This window comes from Chlamydotis macqueenii, chromosome W, assembly GCF_036417535.1.
Source record: "Chlamydotis macqueenii isolate bChlMac1 chromosome W, bChlMac1.mat, whole genome shotgun sequence".
Taxonomy (NCBI): Eukaryota; Metazoa; Chordata; class Aves; order Otidiformes; family Otididae; genus Chlamydotis; species Chlamydotis macqueenii.
Window position 1 is genome coordinate 17,722,616 of NC_141592.1, and position 21,888 is coordinate 17,744,503.

Sequence of the window (21,888 nt, forward strand, 5' to 3'; positions counted from 1 at the left end):
ACCAACCCTAAATCTTCTGTTCTTTTTTCTTTATCCTTTCTCTCAGTTATTTTTAATGCATACTTTACTGTAGGACATTAGTATCCTCAGAGCCCCACCTTTCATGAATTTATTCAGAATTCATACATGAATTCTGAATTTACAGCTACTGGCATCTCACCAGTCAAAATTTGTAGAGTTCCCCTATGCTGCCCTTACTGGAAGAACAGTGAAATAAGGAAAGGAGTAAAATTGCTTGTTGCTGTGACCAAGACTAGGTATAGATAAAGTTGGCATAGTTTCAGTCCAGAATGTCAGATCAGCCAAGGAATCATGGGAGTAGATTTGATTCCACAGAACTCAGGGAAGTCTGCATGAACTTTTGAGTTCTGGGACCTATAACTTGGTCAAAGACTGGGAAAGGGAGCTAGGAGATTTGTTGTTTTGTAATGCTCATCCAATTAATACTGTTGTGGGTTGACCCCAGCCAGCAACTAAGCACCCACTAGCAGCTTCCTCACTCCACCTGCTCCCCTAGCAGTATGGGGGAGAGAATCAGAAGGCCAAAAGGAAGAAATTACTTGTGGGTTGAAATAAAGACAGTTTAATAAGTGAAGGAAAGAAAAAAAACCAAACCACCAAGTGATGCAAGGACAATCACTCGCCACCTCCCACAAGCAGACTGATGCCCTGCCAGTGTCTGAGCAATGGCTACTTTGGAAAGACTTCCCCATCATTTTTTATTGCTGACCATGATGTTATATGGCATGGAATATCCCTTTGGCCAGTTCAGCTCAGCTATCCTGGCTGTGTCCCCTCCAAACTTCTTGTGCACCCCAGGCCTATTTCTGGTGGTGTGAGAAACAGAGGACATGACGCAGTGCAAGCACTGTTCAGCAATAGCCAAAACATTGTTATGTTATCAACAGTGGTTTAGTCACAAATCCAAAACACAGCACCATATAGGCTGCTATGAAGAAAATTAACTCCATCTCAGACAGACCCAGTACAGATACAAATGTTATTTTTCTTCTGCAAATCTCTCTTTCACAGCTAGTAGACATCTTTAAAATCTAACTGTAGCGCATCACCTAAAGGATAAGTCTTAAGATTTTTTTTTGTCTTGCATATGCTTTGGAGTCTTTAATATCTCACTTAAAAAAGCATACCCATGCCATCTATTTTCATGGATGTATTATGAAAATAAAAGCTCCAAAAAGCAATGATTGTAATAAGATGAGTTCTGTTCCCTTCAGAGTTGTGCTCACCCCATGCGGTGGGTCAACCTTGGCTGACCTCCATGTGCCCACTCAGCTGCTCTCTCATTCCCCCTCTTCAGCAAGATGGGGGGAAAATAAGATGAAAAAAACTCGTGGATCAAGATGAGGAAAGGGAGATCACTCACCAATTACCATCAAGGGCAAACCAGACTCAACTTGGGGAAGATTAATTTAATGTATTGCCAAATCATTGTAACAGAGTAAGATAGTGAGAAGCAAAAACAAAGTTAAAAAACCTTCCCCCCACCCCTCCCTTCTTCTTCCCAGGCTCAATTTCACTCCTAGCTCTTCTACCTCCTCCTCCACTACCGAGTGGAACAGGGGGGATGGGGATGGGAGTTGCAGTCAGTTCATAAAGCTTTTTCTCTGCCACTCCTTCCTTCTCATGCTCTTCCCCTGCTCCGGCATGGAATACCTCCCACAGGAGACAGTTCTTCATGAACTTCTCCAACATAGGTCCTTCCCGCAGGCTGCAGTTCTTCATGAACTGCTCCAGCATGGATCCTTTCCATGGGGTGGGGTGCAGTCCTTAAGGAACAGACTTCTCCAGCATGGATCCCCCATGGGGTCACAGGTCCTGCCAGAAAACCTACTCCTGCATAGACTCCTCTCCGCATGGCAACAGTTCCTGCCAGGAGCCTGCTTCAGCACATGCTCTCCACAGGGTCACAGCTTCCTTCAGGGCACATCCACCTGCTCCAGCGTGGGGTCCTCCATGGACTGCAGGGTGAATATCTGCTTCATCATGGTCCTCCATGGGCTGCATGGGGACAACCTGCTTCACCATGGTTTTCACCACGGGCTGCAGGGGAATCTTTGCTCCGGCGCTGTCACGGCCCACTCGGGACTCATGATAGTTCTTTTAATGCGATCTCGAAGTGCAAAATTACGGCGAACACGCCAAAGGGGTTGGTTTCAATCAAACAGCACAAACTTTATTATTTCGCCCGTAAAGCGGCGTGCGATAGGTGAAAGGGAGTGAAAAGGAAAAGTAAAGATAGGGAAGGGAAAAAAGAAGATAATAGCTACCACCGTGGGTCCAAGGCGTCCCTATGGTCCCAGGTCCAGGCAGCGTCCCGCCGGTCCTCACGATCGATGTCGATGTCGATCCTCGGTGGGGAGAGCTCTTCGGGGGTCTCGTTGTTAGGGGTCGACCTTTTATGTCAAGTGGCAAACCTTGCTCCTCCTTACTTCGGGGATCTCCGCCTGTTCTCGGCCCTTAGGACAGAAGTGTGTTTTTTGTACATTATAATTAGCAAAGTTCCGTTAAAGGGCACTTTCTCACCATTGTTTTTGAGACAGCAGTTGTGATTCATCCTCCTCGATAGCAGCTGCACGGTTATCTCTGCCAGTTTTGACAACAGGGATGAGCCATGGCACCTCCGTGCCACTCTGTCCGTTGTTTCAAGGATGTTGTACATTTTGCTGTTAGGCCAGAGTCGGCCTTGTCCATAACAGTTCCGTTCTGTTCCTGGGAGAAAAAAAAAACAACTGCATCTCAGGCAGGCTGCTCACAGCAACTCATGTCAAGTTGTGAGCCTAACTTTTAGGCCACATCAAATCCATAGTCCACCTGGAAGTCCTCGATGACAAGGTTGAGACAATACTGATTTTCTGATCGACCCTTACACCACCCCGTGGCTCAACATTGTCGTCAGGACCACATGGTGGTAGCATAACCCTCAAAGGGAGACAGGAAAGAAGAGAGAAAGAGAAAGAGAAAAGTAACAGCAGCATAATTACCATACAGTTTGCAAAAAGTTAAGCTGTTTCTCTAACATACACTAAAAATCTTCTAATTCTATATCATTTTTCTCTAGGCAATCTGCCTCGCACTAGCAGATTTTGGAATATCTATGTAGGTTGGTGTCATAGTTTTAGCAGCACACATTTAGCAGACTGTGTGCATTAAGTACAGAAGTCAAATGTGTCAACTGATTCATCATTTTCCAAATTTTGACATACAGTATTGCTGATAATACAAAACTTATTAAGACCAGTATTAAGAGAACAACAATGGGGTGACACAATTTGTTCAAGATGCCTGTAGCAGTAGGTGACCACCCAAAAACTGTGTCCCACCATCTATATTCTGCATCTTTTTATACCCTTTCCAAAACACAGTGTATTTCGTCCACATCATGATGAACCGTTACTAAGGTTTTTTTTGTCCATTTTCCCTGATCTTTCCCAGGATCTTGATCAAATCCTGGTGTTGTAATAATTTTTTTACCAAAGTGAGATTCATTCCAACTGGTGCAGGTAGCAGTTAATGAATCAGTGTGTAATTAGATTGCAAGAGTTTGTGAGAGGTCACCGGTGCTAAGTAAGAAAAGTCACATCCAGTGATTTTAATAAAATTACAAACACAAAAATTTGAGTGGTTCCTAATATCTACAACTACATCACCTACAGCTATGGAATCGCAAACAGTCCGTAAGCAGGCACAACCTTTGCCAATATATACAAGTATTGTCTCAGGGTTTTTGTCAGGACAAATCTCGAAATGGCAAATGTTTTGTTCAGTGTCAAGACAAATGTCTTGGGCTCTGATGGTATTGCTTTCACAAATGAATTCTTGTTGTTCCCGCACAATACATGCATCAACATCAATACTTTGCCATTTATCCCTGTTTTTCCGGGCCCATACTCTGTGCTCTAGAGGATAGAGTACAGTTCTGTTGTGGTTCAGTCCTAGTGCAATGATTGGGTATATTGTATCTACCGAAGCATTGTGTATGGTTAACACAAAAGCTGTGGCCACGCTGTTGATGGGGTTATAGGTAAAATTAACCGGATACCACCAGGACTTGAATTTCCTTTCAAAGTCAGTGGCACTGTCCCAAACTATTTTCCGAATTTCAGTGGGGAAAGTGCCTTCTTCACCTTCTCTTATAATTGATGCGGCTACTGATTGCATCCACAATTCAGCTTGGATACAACTGAGAGCCAGGGAGAGGTTGTTTTGGACTACACTGAGTGCATCTATAACCAATTCACGGTCTTTTTCATTCACCTTCTCCCATTTTGGTAATATATTCGATAACATCCATTGATTAGTTCCCAAAGCCAATAGGGAAGATCGTAAAGGACGTTGCAATTTAGTCAGGTCACTAGTTGTGGTAGCCAATTTGTTCATCAATACCTCTGAATCAATACTATTTAGAACTCCCAATCCTGTTCCCAAAACACCAGTTAGGTCTCTCTTTATTCATTTCTCGGAAGGGGTCCGTTTTTGCAGCCAGGTTGTCCATCCCTCGTAAGAGGTTTTTAGGAAAGGTGAGCAAGCTGGCTGAATTTCTGAAGCATTATTTTGCATTGACAATTCAACTTGTTTGAGGGACCATGATGGATTGAATAACATCTGTTGCTGGCCCATATTTCTGATTACATATGGTCCAATCTCGAAAATTTTCGGGTTCAGTACAATAACTGGTTCAGTGGTAAGTGGTGCTGTGTTTGTTGTCATGTTGGGGCTGGGAGTAGTAGTTGTTGTTGGCTCAATAATGGCCATTTTAAATTTAAATATGAGTGCAAACGTCACCTTTCTGGTTATTCCAGAGACAGATTACAAAGACAGGTTGGGTTAGTGTAAAATTACTCCAGCATTCCAATTTTTCCTTTTCAAGGGCACAGAGACTCTGTGAGTACAGATTCATTAGTTCTTCTTACAATAATTTGGGTGGCTTTTTCATGGATAGATCCATTGACCATTTGGCAACCTATTTGATTTTTTTCTCCAATTGTTCCCATCAAGAGGGGAGCCCTGCTGTCTCTGTCCCAGCCCCACTCATGCTCTGAGTACATTTCCATTTCATGCTTAACCACAGTGGCCAAGTTTAAGTCCAACCGTTTAAAAGGTGGTCCCATGCTTCCTGTAAACCTAAGGTAGGCGTGAGACCATGGCCATTTGGTGTTCTTTTGATTACAGGTTAGTGGTGAGATGCAGAAAAATATTGTAAGCCCAATCACAAGTCCAATTAAAAAATTGGTCATTTTTAGAATTTATGCTTCCAAATTATCATCCATGTGCAGCTTTTCCCACTCTCTGTTGTCCCTCAGAGTTCTTCTGCAAGATAAAATAACAGAGCTTGCCTCCTTGAGGCACAGTTAAAATGATGGAACTATCCAACGGGTATTTATCTGATGTTCCTTTCCCAGGGCATCAGAGGCTACCCACGCATATGCAATTAGTGGGGTTTTTAGGACCGATGGTACTGTTCCCACAGTGGGAAGCTCCACTAAAACAGGTTGTCCTGGGAAGTGAGCTGGATTTTTAGAGTCATTCGGTCCTTTTAAAGAGGGGATTAAAGTAGGGGCTTTTGGACAGAAGGCAGTGATTTTAGGGCATCCATTTACCCCCCATCTGTCATTTACACCTTTGACAGCTTCCCACAGGTGAGAATCCCAATTGCCTTCCTGTGGTTTCAAAAGTCGTTTTAGCAAACCATTGGTTCTTTCTACAATACCATTAGCTTGTGGGTAATAAGGAGTGTGAAAAATCCATTTAATCCCTTCACTTCGTGCCCAATCCTGTACTATTCTGGCAGTGAAGTGGGAACCATTATCAGACTGTATTTCTTGTGGTTTTGGAAAAGTTCCAAACCATTGTCACAATGCTTTCACAGTGCTTTCTCCCGTAGCCCTGTTAAAGGCTTCTGCTTGGACTAGTCCTGATGTTATTTTCACTCCCACCAACACAAAATGTTTCCCTCCTGATTTCTTAAAGGGTCCAATATAATCTGCCTGCCACGCATCCCACAAACCTTTACCCTCTCTTAGATGCAGGGGATCATCTTCTAAAGGGTGTCTTTCCAGTCGCCTACGACATTGCTCACAGGCAGATATGCAAGTTTCGCATGTTGCTCTGGTGACAGGCCAGCCTCGAGCAAGGGCTTCACGATACAGATCGTTAGCTCCTGTGTGTTTACGCTTTACATCTTTACATGCAACCATTCTAGCAGGTGTTCCCAATCTTCTGTGACTTGGTCCTTTTGTACAGGGGCTAGCCTTGCTAACTCATCCGCTCCGTTATTCCATTCACCCGCTGAGCCCCCATCTGCCTGATGAGAAGCTACCCATCCCACAGCAAAGTTCCCCTGTTTAGCAATGTTTAAGATATCTTGCCATTTTTCCTTTTGCCACACTGGGATTCTGTTAACCTCCCATTCATTTTGCTCCCAAAAAGGCAGCCATTCAGTACAACCCTTAAACACAGCGTAGGAATCGGTATAAATGTGGACAGGAGAAGTAGCTTGGGCTTCACGCTGGAAAACACTCCACACTGCAATTAACTCTCCTACTTGGGCGCTGCCCACTCCCTCTGTAATAATTTGTTCATCAGAGGAGGTGTGGAGAGCTACTGCTCGATATTTCCATACTTTCCCTTCTCTCTTTGCAGAAGCATCGGTAAACCAGGCACTCACTGCTTGGTTGGGGGAGAAAGGAGAAGCCGCTTGGATGACAGAGGCAGGTTTATCTTGGCTGCCATCCGAGCTTTCTGTTTCTTGTATAGCCAGGTGTTTTAAAGCTCCTTTGGTGACTAAGAAAATGTTACAGTAGTGTTCAATCTGGGCATACCATTTTCGTACTGAGGCTTTCTGGGCCACCCCATCAGGGGGAGGGGTCCTGCTGGTAACTGCCTTTATCACTTTAAACGGGCCTCTCAGTACAATTGGTTGTTGCTGTGCAATTTTCTCTACTTCTATAAGAGCCAGGCTAACCACAAACAACCCTTTCTCCCAAGCAGTGTATCTCCTCTCGGCATCTTTAAAGCTGCGAGAATAAAATCCCACAGGCCGAGTTGGACCCTCAGGGCCCTGTTGCCATATATGTACTGATAATCCTGATAAGGCAAATCCCCATTCCACCTGAAAAGGGTCTGTAGGGTGGATAGGGCCGAGAGCCTGGTGAGCCGTTGCTTCAAAAATTAACAATTGCATAGCTTCTTCCTGAGATGGGGTCCATTCCCATTTGACCCCTTTCCTCAGCAAATCATAAAGAGGTCTAGCAATAATGGAGAAGTCCGGAATATGTTTTCTCCAGAACACCAATAGTCCTAAAGCATGTTGTAAATCCTTTTTTGACTCAGGCATTTTAATCTGATCTAAAGAAGTGAGGGTGTCCAGTGGGATATATGTCCTTCCCCCTTTCCACCAAATTCCCAAAAACTTTACTTCTTGTCATGGCTTTTGGACCTTTTCGGGAGGAATTTGCAAACCCAAATTCTCCAAGTGAGAAATTATATTCTGGTGGGTTGTTTCCACCTCCTTTATTTCTTCCCCCCCCCCCACAAGGATGTCATCAATATATTGGTAAACATCTACAGCTTCAGGTTTTGGTATTTTTTCCAATTCTTGGGCTAGAGCATGATGAGCCAATGTAGGAGAGTGCTTATACCCCTGGGGTAGCCGGGTGAAAGTATATTGTTGCCCTTCCCACGTAAAGGCAAAACGGTCTCTGTCCTCTGGTTGCAAGGGTACCATAAAAAACGTCTTTAACATCTATAGTTGCCATAATTGGGTGAGCTTTCTCCTGCATTATTGTTACCAATTCCGCCAAATTGGGCACTGCGGCAGTCAAAGGTTCGGTGTTGGCGTTCAATCTCCTAAAATCCACTGTGAGTCGCCACTTTCCATTAGGTTTTCGCACTGGCCACACCGGAGAGTTAAAAGGAGAATGTGTATTTATCACAACCCCTTGCTTCCGCAGTTCCTGCAAAACAGGTCTGATACTTTCTTTTGCTCCCAGGGGAAGGGGGTATTGTTTGACATTAGTTACTTTGCTAAACGGCAGAGAGGGTGCAGTTTGGAGTAACCTAATATTTAATTGCAGGGTCCCAAAGGTCCACCACAACCCTTCTGGGTCTTTCCAACCTTTCCCTTTAAGGACATCCATTCCTAATAAATTAGTAGGAATATTCCCGATCACCATTGTAACAGTGACTGTGTTTTCCTCTCCCGGCAACGTTAGCTTTACCTGAGCAACACTCATGGCTTCTGTTGACCCTAAAGCATTCAGGACACAAAAACATCTTCTCGAGGGAGAGACACCACACCTTTGTGCATCTTCTTTAGTCAGAGCGGAGACTTGGGCACCGGTATCAATCAAAAAGGTCACCAGTCCACATTTTGGACCCACAATAGCCGTAATTAGCAAATCTCCCTTGCTAGTCTTGGTGAGCTGCCGGATATAAATCCATCCTCCATTCCCTCGCTCACTGATGGGGAAAGGAGGTTCTAGTTTTCCTGCGTCTGGGGAAAAACCTCACTATTTCTGTTGCCTGTGTCTTCCAAAGGTGGGGCTGTGGGTGTGATGGGTGAGATTTCTTTCCCTTTGGGTGGGTATTGTTTCGGGTTACACCATTTTGATACCACCTTGCTCAGCTTTTCAATGGGTAAACCATCCATTACATCTCTTGGAACACCCTTTTTAATTCCCAAAAGCCACCACTGTTGTCGGGTCATGGGCTGTGCTCCCCCCGCTGTTTTAAAACGAGGGCTGGGTTGACTGACATGGGGGGGCGAGTCCCTGATTTCTATCTGACGGATTCCTTTTGGTCTGTCCTCTGGGAGTCTTACTGGACCATATTTTCTCCCATAATTTATCAGCTCCTGTGCTACCTCCCCCCAAGTCCACACCTTTGCTTTATCACCTGACGAGGGTCGAGATGGACTGAGATCAGAGGGAGACACATTCACGGGGCTATTGGTTGTATTTCCACAGCCTCTCATAAAGCCCTCCAATCTTTCTAAGGGACCGAGTGTCTCAATGGTCTTTCGAAGTTGAATCCCCAAAGGTTTAAGTGACTCTGGAAGTCCCCTTATCAAGGGAGTCATGCTCTCAGGGTCCACCGGCAACATCATTGGAGATTCACATCTAGGAGTTAACTTTCTTTCTTGCATTATTTGCAAACAAGCAGCTTTTTGGACGCTTTCCACCAGCTGATCAACCGTGCCAGTGATTGCAAGAGGATCCCCTCTCTCCAAAGGGTTTAACCCCCCAGCCCAATAGGCAGCTCGCTGAGTTAAGGACCATGGGGCACAATTATCTCCTGTGGTCAAAAAGACTCCAGGACCCCAATATCCCTCAGCCTCCTTTTCACTCAGCTGGATTTGATCTCCCCCGGTTAGAGATACACGCCACACATACTCCATCTCAGATTCTTTGGCAAGACACCCGTACTCCCGCTTCAGTTTGGCAAGCTCAGTAGCGGTATACGGCGACTCCTTAGTTGTTATCTGTGGGTCGCTATCCTCATCATTCAAATAAAAGAATTCTGTTTTAACCAAAGGTCTCGCCCGAGGGTGGTCGCCAGAGCGATCCCTCACTTCCTCCAATTTTTTCTGAGGGTATATTGGACTTATCTGTCGAATACCTCTCTCCTCAAGCTTCAGATCTGTCTCACTGTCCAATTCTGAATTCTTTGGATATTCCTCCCTCAAGATAGATTTTAGCAAAAGGTTTTGCTCCTTTTCTCCCTCCAGCTGTTTTTCAAGGGTGGATACTGTCCCCTGAAGGGCCTCCACCAAACGCTGGAGCGACTCAATAATCTGTTGCTCCTGCTCTCGCCGCTTAAGGCGGTCCTCTACTGCTGCTGCCAGACTGGCACCCAGAACAGCACAAACTATGGCTTTGCCTCTGCCAGATTTTACCCTCGCCTCCTTCTGCAAGGAAGTCATTTGATCTACTACGCTCTGCAAATTTGTCCAATTATCCCGAGCCCAATCTTGCCCAGGTGTGGACGGCCGGGCACTGTGCTGTGCCAAGAACTCATAAAGTGAGTCTCTATTTCTCACTAACAAAGAGTACCGATCATCAACTTTTTCTGCCATTCTTATTACGAAGGGACCAAACCCACTTCAGAGAGGCTAAACTTAGTTTCCACACACGCAGTCCTTCTCTTCCCCGAGTGGTTGAAGGGACCAAAATCTACTACAGGGAGGCCAAACTTAAGTTTCCACAAATGCAGACTCTCTGCAGTCGCCCTTCACTTCCCTGAGTAGTCAGCCTCATACATATGAGGACAGATCCCCCTTTTGCACTAAGAGATCTGATTATTAACTCCTGTCAGACAGAGCCCAAACCTCAGTTCAAGTCCATTAGGTGTGTGAGGTGTGTGGGAAATTTGGATCAGCCCCCTTGCTTTCTAGACACCTCTCATCTGAATGGATGTAGGGCTAGGTGCGGCTGGACCGAACCGTCCTTCCCCTGTTACAGACCACACACAACCTGCACCTCTCTGTCTTTCAGGATCCTGCCGATTACGCCAATTTAAAAAATGTCACGGCCCACTCGGGACTCATGATAGTTCTTTTAATGCGATCTCGAAGTGCAAAACTACGGCGAACACGTCAAAGGGGTTGGTTTCAATCAAACAGCACAAACTTTATTATTTCGCCCGTAAAGCGGCGTGCGATAGGTGAAAGGGAGTGAAAAGGAAAAGTAAAGATAGGGAAGGGAAAAAAGAAGATAATAGCTACCACCGTGGGTCCAAGGCGTCCCTATGGTCCCAGGTCCAGGCAGCGTCCCGCCGGTCCTCACGATCGATGTCGATGTCGATCCTCGGTGGGGAGAGCTCTTCGGGGGTCTCGTTGTTAGGGGTCGACCTTTTATGTCAAGTGGCAAACCTTGCTCCTCCTTACTTCGGGGATCTCCGCCTGTTCTCGGCCCTTAGGACAGAAGTGTGTTTTTTGTACATTATAATTAGCAAAGTTCCGTTAAAGGGCACTTTCTCACCATTGTTTTTGAGACAGCAGTTGTGATTCATCCTCCTCGATAGCAGCTGCACAGTTATCTCTGCCAGTTTTGACAACAGGGATGAGCCATGGCACCTCCGTGCCACTCTGTCCGCCGTTTCAAGGATGTTGTACATTTTGCTGTTAGGCCAGAGTCGGCCTTGTCCATAACAGTTCCGTTCTGTTCCTGGGAGAAAAAAAAAACAACTGCATCTCAGGCAGGCTGCTCACAGCAACTCATGTCAAGTTGTGAGCCTAACTTTTAGGCCACATCAAATCCATAGTCCACCTGGAAGTCCTCGATGACAAGGTTGAGACAATACTGATTTTCTGACTGACCCTTACAGGCGCCTGGAGCACCTCCTTTTTCTTCACTGACCTTGGTGTCTGCATAGTTGTTTCTCTCACATATTCTCACTCCTCTCTCTCCCAGCTGTTGTGCAGCAATTTTTACCCTTTCTTAAATATGTTATCACAGAGACACCACCAGCTTTGCTGATTGGCTCAGCTTTGGCCAGCAGTGGATCTGTTCTGGAGCCAGCTACAACTGGCTCTGTCCAACATGAAGGCAGCCCTATGTCTCTTCTCACAGAGGGCACTCCTGCAGCCCCCCCTCCCCACTACCAAAATCGTGCCATGTAAACCCAGTATAGCCTGTTAGATCTTTTATAGGATTTAATGTTTGACAGCTTCTTCAGAAGATAGATTTTGTGTTCAAAATTGATACTCTGGGTTTTCCAGCACCTGGATGGTAAAAGGTAGTGAATGTTGTTTCTCAGACTAAAAGCTTTAATCCACATAAGCTTGAGGAACTATATAAAAATATGTGAGGGGAGTTAATTATTCCTTTTGAATAATAGCTCTTGTAGCCTTCTTGCTTTCTCAGTAAATTTCAGATCATACTTCTGTTCTTGTCAAAAATATTACAGCTCTACTGATGTGAGAGAGAATTTTTTATACTTCAGATACTGTTTAAGGTAAAGAAACTTCAGTGGAGTTTAGACTTGATTAACCTGGAAGTTTTTGAACGTGTTATCTACTCCAGGCTATATGTCTCCACACCCATCTCCACTGGGAGCACCAGAACATGCGCCTAGTCCAATGTCTGGCCGAGGTTCAACTCCACCCCTGATGACTCCAAGTCATCCAGGACCCGTGATACCAGGAGACCCACAAGTTATGAGTCAACCCAACAGAGGTCCTTCCCCTTTCAGTCCTGTACAGCTACATCAGCTCCGAGCTCAGATTCTAGCATACAAAATGTTAGCTAGAGGTCAGTCTTTACCAGAAACCCTCCAACTTGCTGTTCAAGGAAAGAGGACCCTGCCTGGCATTCAGCAGCAACAGATTCCTGCTGCCTATAGCAGACAATCAGGTAAGTGAATGTAGGCACCATGTCATTGGCAAGATACTTCTGTAAGTTCTACCTGTGGAAAATAACAGAAATTGTTGATGTGCAGACATATAATTTGGAACCATTTGCAGACATCTATATGAACAATGACCTATGGTTTTAAGTTGGAGTAAGTGCATAAAGCACATTATTAATAGGATACTTTTTTAAAAAATAGAAATAAAAGTAATTTATATACTGTCTTGATTATGCCTGCCACTTTTTAAAATGTTTGTCACAATTTACCAATTACATTTTACTGCTCTTCTTAGAATGTGTTTTCACTCCCCTGTTGCCATGCAGAAAAATATGTATAAAATCTAGAAGCTGACTGATTATGCATATCATGAAAATTGAAACTGTATGCAGTATGCTGTCAGGTGTATAACATAGGGAAAGGAGTTTCTCATAATAATAATAGATGTTATAATGCAACCTTATTTTGGTCTTAAACAGCTGTGTTACTTAAAACAACTTGCACCTGTTATGTTTTCTGAACAAGTCCAATCCTAAGATCAATTTAATGGGGAGGGAGGGAAAGGAGGGGAATTTTCTGTTGTTGAAGTTTGGTTTTGTTTGTAATTTAATTAATTTGTATGATGATTGTGGGGCAATGAGCCGGCAATGATTGTCTTTCACTTTTTCCCTCCTCCACAACATCAAGAAAATAAAGAAATGGTTTATCTAGCCATGTGGATATTATATGGATTCCACTGTGATATCTTAATATCAGTATTATGTGCGTATTTTTTGAGTCTTCATTACTTTCAACTTCAGACCTTTTAGGACCTTTTCCCATGGGAAAAAAAAAAACCAAAACTAAACCAGTTTACTTAAAGGCAATTTAAAATATCCTTTACGTATTATTTTTTTGTCTTTTCCATTTTTACATTTTTTAACCAAGGCTATGTGATCTTTATTTTTAAACAATTAATCTCCTCCTGCTGTTTATTACTCACTTGAAATAATAATCCTGTGTTCATGATATCATAATATACACCATACAAATTATTTTGGGCACAAAATTACCTTCAAGAACAGATTAAAAATATGCTGATTATTTTAAAGAGTTAATGATTTCTGTAAACTTATTTAGCTTTAGAAGCTGAGGGTAAAGATGATCCCGTTTTCTTATTAAAAATAATTTGAATAACTCTGGTCACTTAATTTCAATGCATGTGATTTTGTCATCAAGTATTTTAAAAGATGTGATTATAATATACCTCATTACATTAATTTTTTGCACAGTGGAATCCACTTAAATCTGTATTTAATGCACAAAGCTTCTTTGCATAAATAGACTAGCATATTGGAATGCAGAGGGATTTTTTAATGTGTAGTAATGTTTTATATTTTACTAATTTTCTTTCCTCTGTTACATTATAGGTATTGGGTCACATACAATGAGTGGTCCTACAGCTGGCCCAGGACCAGCTCCAGGAGTACCTGGACATATAGCTGCCATGACCCCTAAACCTTGGACAGAAGGTAAAAGGGAGTACGACAGTAATTTTATATCATGTATACAGTTAAAGTTAAACCATGTGGGTAGAGATTGGGGAAAAGAGGCAGGAAAAAGAATTGGTAAATAAAAAGGCATAAAGAAGAAATGGTGTGATCTTTACTTTGCCTAGCACTTAAATATCAAGGAGTGTTTTACCACTTATTCAAAGGTGAATGAGTTGACCAAATGAAATTATTGCAGCTGTTAGGCAGCCTGAATGTTGCAGTAAAAACACGGACTCAGTGGATGGTGTTCCAGAGACCTTTATTGTCAGTCAGCCTAAGTCTTTTATATTTTTTCTCAGTTACACGTGAATTGCACGCACTTAATCATCTAATTCGATTGGTAGCAATATACTGTTCACGTGCCTTAAGCTTCATTTGGATTGGTTATAGATTTTTAGTTGTCTTTACTATTTTTGCCTTTGGTATTTCCTTATCTTGTTCTAATTACTGTTTTTTGTTATTGAGCAAGTGGTGTTCAAGGACATAGCACAAATTCTTCAATATCAGACAGCCGTGCTGCACTCTCTGTTCCCACATTTCCCCCTTTTTGTTTTTCTACTATCAATATCCGATGTAGTATTTTCTGTATCATTTTTGTAGGCAGGTGAATCAAACACGAAATGTTAATGATTATGCTTACTAAGGTACCTAATATCTCAATTCCGATTTTAGCCAAGGATAGCAACCACCCAGTTATGCCACACACAAGCTTACTCAATATAATTACTGACCACACATTATACATATACATGATTACTTAAGAAAAACTAAATTTCACTACCATCTAATAATTTCCTACTATAGCATTCTTCTACCATTATAAATATAACAACTCCAGTGACTTTCTTATCTACAAGGCCAGTGATTAATTTTTTATTTTTTTTTTTTTTTTTTTTCCAGGCCTCTGTTGAAACAAGCCATAAATTCTACTAACAATGTCTTGTATCTTAAAGCTTCCCTTCTCATTCCATGGCTTTCTTCCTGTGAGCATGATTGAATCCCTCCCCCAAGGTCAGTTTGCTTTCACTGACACCGTACTGGCTCGAGAAATACCCACATCTCCTCCTTTCTTTATTTACAAGAAGAGGCTTGTTTCAATGCTTTATCTATTAAAGTCAGTACACATTTCAACACACACGAAATACAGATCAAAATACATATATAAAGAGAATGAATAAACATCCTACAGCTATTTGTAATAGGCTTAAATCAATCCTCCAAAAAGATTTCTGAATATATCAAAATCATCACTTTGTTGCTGTTTTTGTACTCCTTTTTGCAAGTTTTGAATACTTTTGTGAATAGATTCCGAATGATCAGACAGATTCATGCAGCAAAGCCCATCAAAATCCTGACAACTATGATTTTGTGTTAATAATAAAAAATCTGTTGCTGCTCTATTCTGTTACCAACCCGACTACACCAAAGACACCACCGAGCAAGAGGATGATGATCAGCCAGGTCAGAGCAGAGAAAGAAGGCAGGCACAGCACCTTCAGGGCGTCCCCTGTTGTAAATAAAGTGTGCTCTGGGTCCCTCCCCTTTCCTCCGCTCCAAACCACCTCTGTTTATACCCTCAGCAGATTCAGTAAAAAAGTACTGACTAGACGTTGCTGCACGTGTGGCCAGCACGTGTAGCAAGGCCTGTCAAATATGTGCTCTGCAGGCTAACAGCGGTTCTGTTTTGTAAAGTAGCGTAGCGTATAGAATCTGCATCAGTTAACAGCGTTGATAGTACCAATGCAGTTGCATTTGTTTGCTTAGCAAGCCAACAGCCCAATTTATGGCTAATGCCTGGGCACTTGCCACACCACGTGCAAAGATAGAAGCAGCAATAATTTCACCTGGTTTTCAAAACTCTATTATCTTGGCAATCAGGTTCAAAGCTATGTGTTCTTCGCTTAGGTCTTTTATGCTGTCTGGATTTTGATATGTTAGTGCTTGCGTGATTACACCATGCTGTGTCATTGCGATGTATAGGTCTTAAAGCATTTACAATCATTACCCCTCTAGTAACATTAGCTCCTGAATAGTTAAAAAAAAAAAAAAAAGACAGAAGTCCATCTTTACTGATCAAAAAAAGTTCCATCCCTTGTAGTTCAGCACTCAGCATTCACGGCTGCTGTTGTTTTACACAGAGTTGCCGTCCTACCGCTATCTGGCAGGTCAACCAAGCATATTCTGAAAGGCTTATTTGCAGATGATACAGACAGACAAATGGTGTCCTGTCCCGTGGCATTAGCCATAGTTACCCACACATTTCTTCTTTCCGTGACTGATGTCCATGGAGCTGCCACACAGCTTGTTAACAATCCGATGAACGCAAGGCAGCTTGGAGCGCTGGTCGTACCCATCGTGCAGGGATCCACTTGTTCACTGCTCCTGTAGAGACACAAGCATATCCTTTCCCCCACGTCATAAGAGGGAATGGTCCTTCCCAATTACCTGTTTCCAGATTCTTAACCATCACTGGAGCTTGCCCTCAGATGGCCTCATGTACAGTAGATGATCCAAAATGTTTCTGTATTGGGGAAGAATTGTCACTCCAGTGATTTAGAAAATTGAGCACATGCATTTCTTTCGCTAACTTTTCGTTTGCAAATTTCCCTTCCATTCCCCCTTCTTGTTTTAAAAGCATATTTTTAAGTGTGCCATGGGCACGTTCAATGATTGCCTGTCCAGTGGGGTTATGTGGGATACCAGTAACGTGCTCGATGCCCCAAAGAGCAAGGAAGGTTTGGACTGCACGAGAAGCATACGCTGGCCCGTTATCTGTTTTTATACGCATGGGAACCCCCATGAAAGCAAACGCTGACGTCCAATGTTGGCAAACATCTCGAGCACATTCTCCTGTATGAGCAGAGGCAAACAATAAGCTGGAATGGGTATCAATAGTTATATGTACATATTTGTGTCGGCCCAATGACGGGACATGAGTTATATCAGATTGCCATAATTCTTGAGAGCACAAACCCCGCGGATTAACCCCATATAAAGGTGGCATAATTGTGTTCTGGCAACTGCTACAGGAATGCACAATTGCCTGAGCTTGTTGCCATATCAGCTTAAATTGTCGTTGAAGGGCTGTAGAGTTTTGGTGATAAAATTCATGGGATAGCTTAGCTTGCATGAGTGTGTTTGGAACGAGGGCTGCATTAGTGAGAGCATCTGCTCTCGTGTTACCTTCTGTGACAAGTCTTGGAAGTGGGGTGTGAGCTCTCAGATGTACAATAAAGTAAGGATGATCTCGCACATGTAATACTGACAATAGCTGTTGAAACTGATCATACAACAAAGGATTATTAATTTCCTTTAACATTGCCCATTCCGCGTGTTGTACTACATTGACCACATAGGCAGAATCTGAGACAATATTGAGGGATTCATCTTTCCACTTATACAGAGCTCGTACCACCACCACAAGTTCTACAATTTGAGTTGAAACTTCTACCAATTGTACGTCATGATGCCACTCACCATTTTTCTTCCACACAATCACGGATTTGTGCGTTTTTCCTGATCCATCTGTAAATATTGTTAAGGCGTTTTTTTTATGGGTATGTAACTTAAATGAGTTGCTGGATACAACGTTAATTCTCCTAAAAATTTCAGCATTGGTTGCTTAGGACAATGAATGGAGATCTGTAGCAAAACTGTTTGTAATGCCGTTTGTGCTTCTGGAGTCAGTCTCCTAGGGGAGGTTAAATCTGAGTCTCCTTTAAGTATTTGGAATAGTGGAGAAAGCAATTCAGTCGAGAGGCCTAATACTGGGCGTACCCAGTTGATAGCTCCCAGCAATTTCTGCAAATTGTTTAAGGAAAACACTGTTTGAGGGATTTTTAACTTTTGCAGCCTAATTGTTCTTTCCATAATTTGCCAGCCGAGATACTGCTAGGGACATACTTTTTGAATTTTTTCTTGACCAATAACCAATTTAAATCGGGATAATGCATTGGTGATATCATTAAGAACTCTGTCCACCAGAGAATCATCAGGTGCTGCAATTAAGATGTCATCCATATAATGATAAATGAGGCTATTCTTATGCAAGTGCCTTACTGGTGTCAAGGCTTGTGTGACGTACCATTGGCAGATGGTTGGACTATTTTTCATACCTTGCGGAAGTACCGTCCAGTGATATCGCTGATTGGATTCTCCCATATTGATTGAAAGCACAGAAAACGCGAATCGTGGAGCATCCTCAGGATGCAAAGGTATGGTGAAAAAACAATCTTTCAAATCAGTTATGGTAATACTCCAGTGACGAGGTATCATTGAAGGAGATGGTAACCCCTGTTGCAAAGGTCCCATATCCTCAATTACCAAATTTACTGCCCTTAAATCCTGTAAGAGTCGCCATTTACCTAATTTTTTCTGTATTACAAACACAGGTGTATTCCAGAGACTGTCTGTTGGCTGTATGTGTCCAAGTTGTAATCGCTCGTCAACTAACTCATTCAAATGTTGCAGCTTTTCTCTTGCTAAAGGCCACTGGTCGACTCAGACAGGAGTATCTGTTAACCATGTCAGTTTTTGGGTAAGCTGCCCTCGCCCTGCCAGATTAGGGGGTGGGTGCCTGGCGGCGGCCTCGGCCCCGGGCACAGAAGACAAAAACAAAAACAAAAACAAGAAACAAAAAACCTGAGGTTTGAGACAAGAACAGGGAGAGATTCTTAAAGCTGCCATTACAGGCAAAGCAAACTCGACCTGGGGAAACTTATTCATTTATTACTAAAACCAAAGCAGGATAATGAGAAAGGGAACAAGAAAACCTCCTCCCCATCCCTCCCTCTTCCCGGGCTTAACACCATCTCCACCTCCTTCCCCCGCCCCCTCAGCAGAACAGGGCAGTGGGGGCGGGAAGAGGGAATGGGGGCCACGGTCAGCCAATCACACGTCACTTTACGCTGCAGTTTACTAAGAGAAAAACCTACAGTAATAACAAAATATAAGAACATTAATATATATAAAATGAACAATGTACAGTTTCTCACCACCTGATGTCTAAATGAACAATACTCTGTCTGCCTTTGGCCCAGCTCCCTGCACCTGCACGTTAATGAGACTTGGAAAGCCAGACAGTGTCCTTGGTCTCATTAACAACAACTCTTATCATCAGAGCATTTTTATCAACATTCTTCACATACAAAATCCAAAGCTTCTGAGAGGAAAATTAACTCCATCCCTGATAAAACCAAGACAGTATTCACCCCTTATTCCATACCATTTACTTCATGCTTATACGTACACACACACAGATTACTTATACCTGTCTAGAAAATTTTTTTACTTTCCTCCGGACTGTAATCTGTTAATTTCTCTGTTTGCACTGCCTGTCCGTTTTCACTTAAAGATCTTATAACTTAACGCTGCGCCTTGCACGCAACAATATGAACCTGGATGTATCACTCGTTCTAACAGGGTCGACCTGCGACACCACACACACCTGAACACTCAGCTGTAGCACAAATATAAATCAGCTGGAATAAGCTTACGTCCACACCAACAACACTGAACAGTAACAAAAATATGACACCGTCGACACGAAGGACACACACACAAACACGCCACCTCTATAACGAGGAAGCTCCAAAGACTGAGGGCTCCTTTTCCAGATCTATGGGACCTGGATCAAAGGGATTTTCCGGCTCCCTGTTAGTCTTTGTTTCCATGGACGGAGGAGCGGACGGGGTAACGGGTGCTGTCGGATCCCCCTTCTGCGCATGATTCTTTAAGGCTTCAAACATTACACACCACGCCAGTAATAACTTTTGAGCAGCAGGGTCACCCCGCATTGCACAGTCCCATAGTTCAACACTTACACTGTCCCAGGTGCCCACCATATATATATATATATTAGAGATGTTAGCGTCTGATACGTGAGCGGACACCCAAATCAACAAGCTCTTCAGGTCAGTGTTATTAATAGCACAGTTCTGTTCCTCTAACATTTTTGTTAGAATCGTTAAAATTTATTTATGTTCCTTTGAAGCAGTGCTTCTCATTGTTCTGGTCTCGGGGACCACGGCGCTATCACCCGCCGCTTTATCCTTGGTCTCGGGGACCGCGGCTCTTTACCCGCCGCTTTTTCCTTGGTCTCGTGGACCACGTCTCTTACCTCCGCTGCTTTATTCTTGGTCTCAGGGACCGCGTCTCTATTCTCCGCTGCTTTTTCGTTCAGCCAGGGGCTGCCACCAGTTGCTCTCTTTCCGCGAGTTAAGGTCCCTGTTCGGGCACCATATGTTGCCGTAAAGGCACGGACTCCGTGGATGGTGTTCCGGAGACCTTTATTGTCAGTCAGCATCAGTCTTTTATATTTTTTCTCAGTTACACGTGAAGTGCACGCACTTAATCATCTAATTCGATTGGTAGCAATATACTGTTCACGCGCCTTAAGCTTCATTTGGACTGGTTATAGATTTTTAGTTGTCTTTACTATTTTTGCCTTTGGTATTTCCTTATCTTGTTCTAATTACTGTTTTTTGTTATTGAGCAAGTGGTGTTCAAGGACATAGCACAAATTCTTCAATATCAGACAGCTGTGCTGCACTCTCTGTTCCCACACCTGAACATGAAGCACCCTCTACAATCAGAATTAAATATATACGCTTGTTCCTTTTCCAGAGATTGATGCAGATGGTTGAATGTCAGATGGTCAGGATGCTGGATCTGAAGTGAAATTGTTTACAAGACTACAGACATATTGTGTAGCTGTATCTTTTAGCAATAAATTATTACATTTCCTCAAACAATCAAGTGATATCTTTATTGTTGCAGATGCCTGTTCTCAGTGACTATCTCACATCTGTGTGCATTAGTGACTCCTGACTTGTTAGATTACTGAAACCTGTGCTGTCATTGGCAGGTGCTGTATTAATGTTAACTGATGAGTTAGTTAATTTTCAAAATAGTTAGAATGCTATAACATAAAGGAGTAATCAGATATTTCATATACATGAATATAATTAATTGGGAGTTGGGGGCAAAATGGATGCTATTTATATTTGCCAGGTATATTTAAGTACTGTTGCTGAAATTTTAATATGCCTTACTGGTTCTCACAGAGAGTTGTAAAAGCAGGCCTACTCATGCTTCTAGTCAGATTATGACTGTGGATTCATCCTTGCAAGCAGTATAAGGACAATGAACATATAAAGAGGTAAAATTTGGTCCTGCACTTATATGAAACTAGTTGTAGAGGGCTCTTACTAATGCTAGATTTGTTTAAAAAACAGTGTGAATTAAAAAAAAAAGAGATGTTGTTCATAAATTGACATGCACTTTTATTATTTTTGGATCATGTTCTGCAATGCCCATTTGAATTTGTTTCTCTGTAGGGAGGGAAACCTAGTATTTTTCCTGATAAGTTTGAATGTTTGTCTTAGCTTCATGTTTTGACCTAAAAAAATCATCTTGGATTTTTTACTGCATTACATATTTCATGTTATCATGTTTCTTATGTTCTAGGGCAAGCCCCAGATATGAGTGTTCACAATACACCACAAAAGCTCTCTGTACCACCTCCTAGTGGGAGGCCTTCTCCTGCCCCTGCTGCTTCCCAACCTTCTGCAGCTATGCCTGGGCCCTCTGTGCCACAGCCCACACCTGGACAGCCTTCACCTATTCTGCAGCTGCAGCAAAAACAGAATCATATCAGCCCTATCCAGAAACCACAAGGATTGGATCCAATTGAAATACTCCAGGAACGTGAATATAGGTAAAAGCTGAATAACAAGATTTAAATGCATATGCTTATTTTTTACTTTCTCAGTGGGCACTCTTGTAATAATCCCCTGTATTGTAGTGATCGTAGTTTAAATTGAGTTTCTATAGAGGGACCATGTCAAAAATGAGTACAGAGACATCAAACTGTAAAGCATGATTTAATTTCAGCCCAAGTTCTGAATTAGCAAAGCATATTGTTAGTATCATTGCAAACCAGTTTAACTTTACAATGAACTCAAGTACTTGTCTGGATTAGTGTGTTATT

At 42.7% G+C, this 21,888-nt stretch overlaps 2 protein-coding genes and 1 pseudogene across 3 annotated transcripts in view; 1 reads left to right on the forward strand and 2 right to left on the reverse strand.

Annotated features, from left to right (window-relative positions):
- The window catches only part of LOC147596593 (SWI/SNF-related matrix-associated actin-dependent regulator of chromatin subfamily A member 2-like), a 199,302-nt gene that overhangs the window by 14,005 nt on the left and 163,409 nt on the right, over window positions 1-21,888 (forward strand). Inside the window, exons 3-5 of one of the 2 annotated variants that reach the window (XM_086769496.1) lie at window positions 12,042-12,375; window positions 13,798-13,877; window positions 21,366-21,615. In XM_086769496.1, the coding sequence (XP_086625622.1) occupies window positions 12,042-12,375; window positions 13,798-13,877; window positions 21,366-21,615 (664 nt within the window). Of the gene's footprint in view, window positions 1-12,041; window positions 12,376-13,775; window positions 13,878-21,365; window positions 21,616-21,888 lie in introns of both variants that reach the window. The other variant, XM_086769495.1, reaches the window with a different exon arrangement.
- Window positions 713-4,773, reverse strand: LOC147596594 (uncharacterized; annotated as a pseudogene).
- On the reverse strand, window positions 8,276-10,093 carry LOC147596595 (uncharacterized). The gene is made up of 2 exons (XM_086769413.1): window positions 8,633-10,093; window positions 8,276-8,329 (listed from the first exon to the last, which is right to left on the reverse strand). The coding sequence occupies exons 1-2, from the start codon at window positions 10,091-10,093 to the stop codon at window positions 8,276-8,278; spliced, it is 1,515 nt and encodes a 504-aa protein (XP_086625539.1).

Coding starts and splice junctions, on each gene's coding strand:
- LOC147596595 (XM_086769413.1), bottom strand. CDS start 10,093: ATGGCAGAAAAAGTTGATGATCGGTACTCTTTGTTAGTGAGAAATAGA. Junction 8,330..8,632: donor TTGAAAAGCTGAGCAAGGTG/GTATCAAAATGG, acceptor CTCTGACTAAAG/AAGATGCACAAAGGTGTGGT.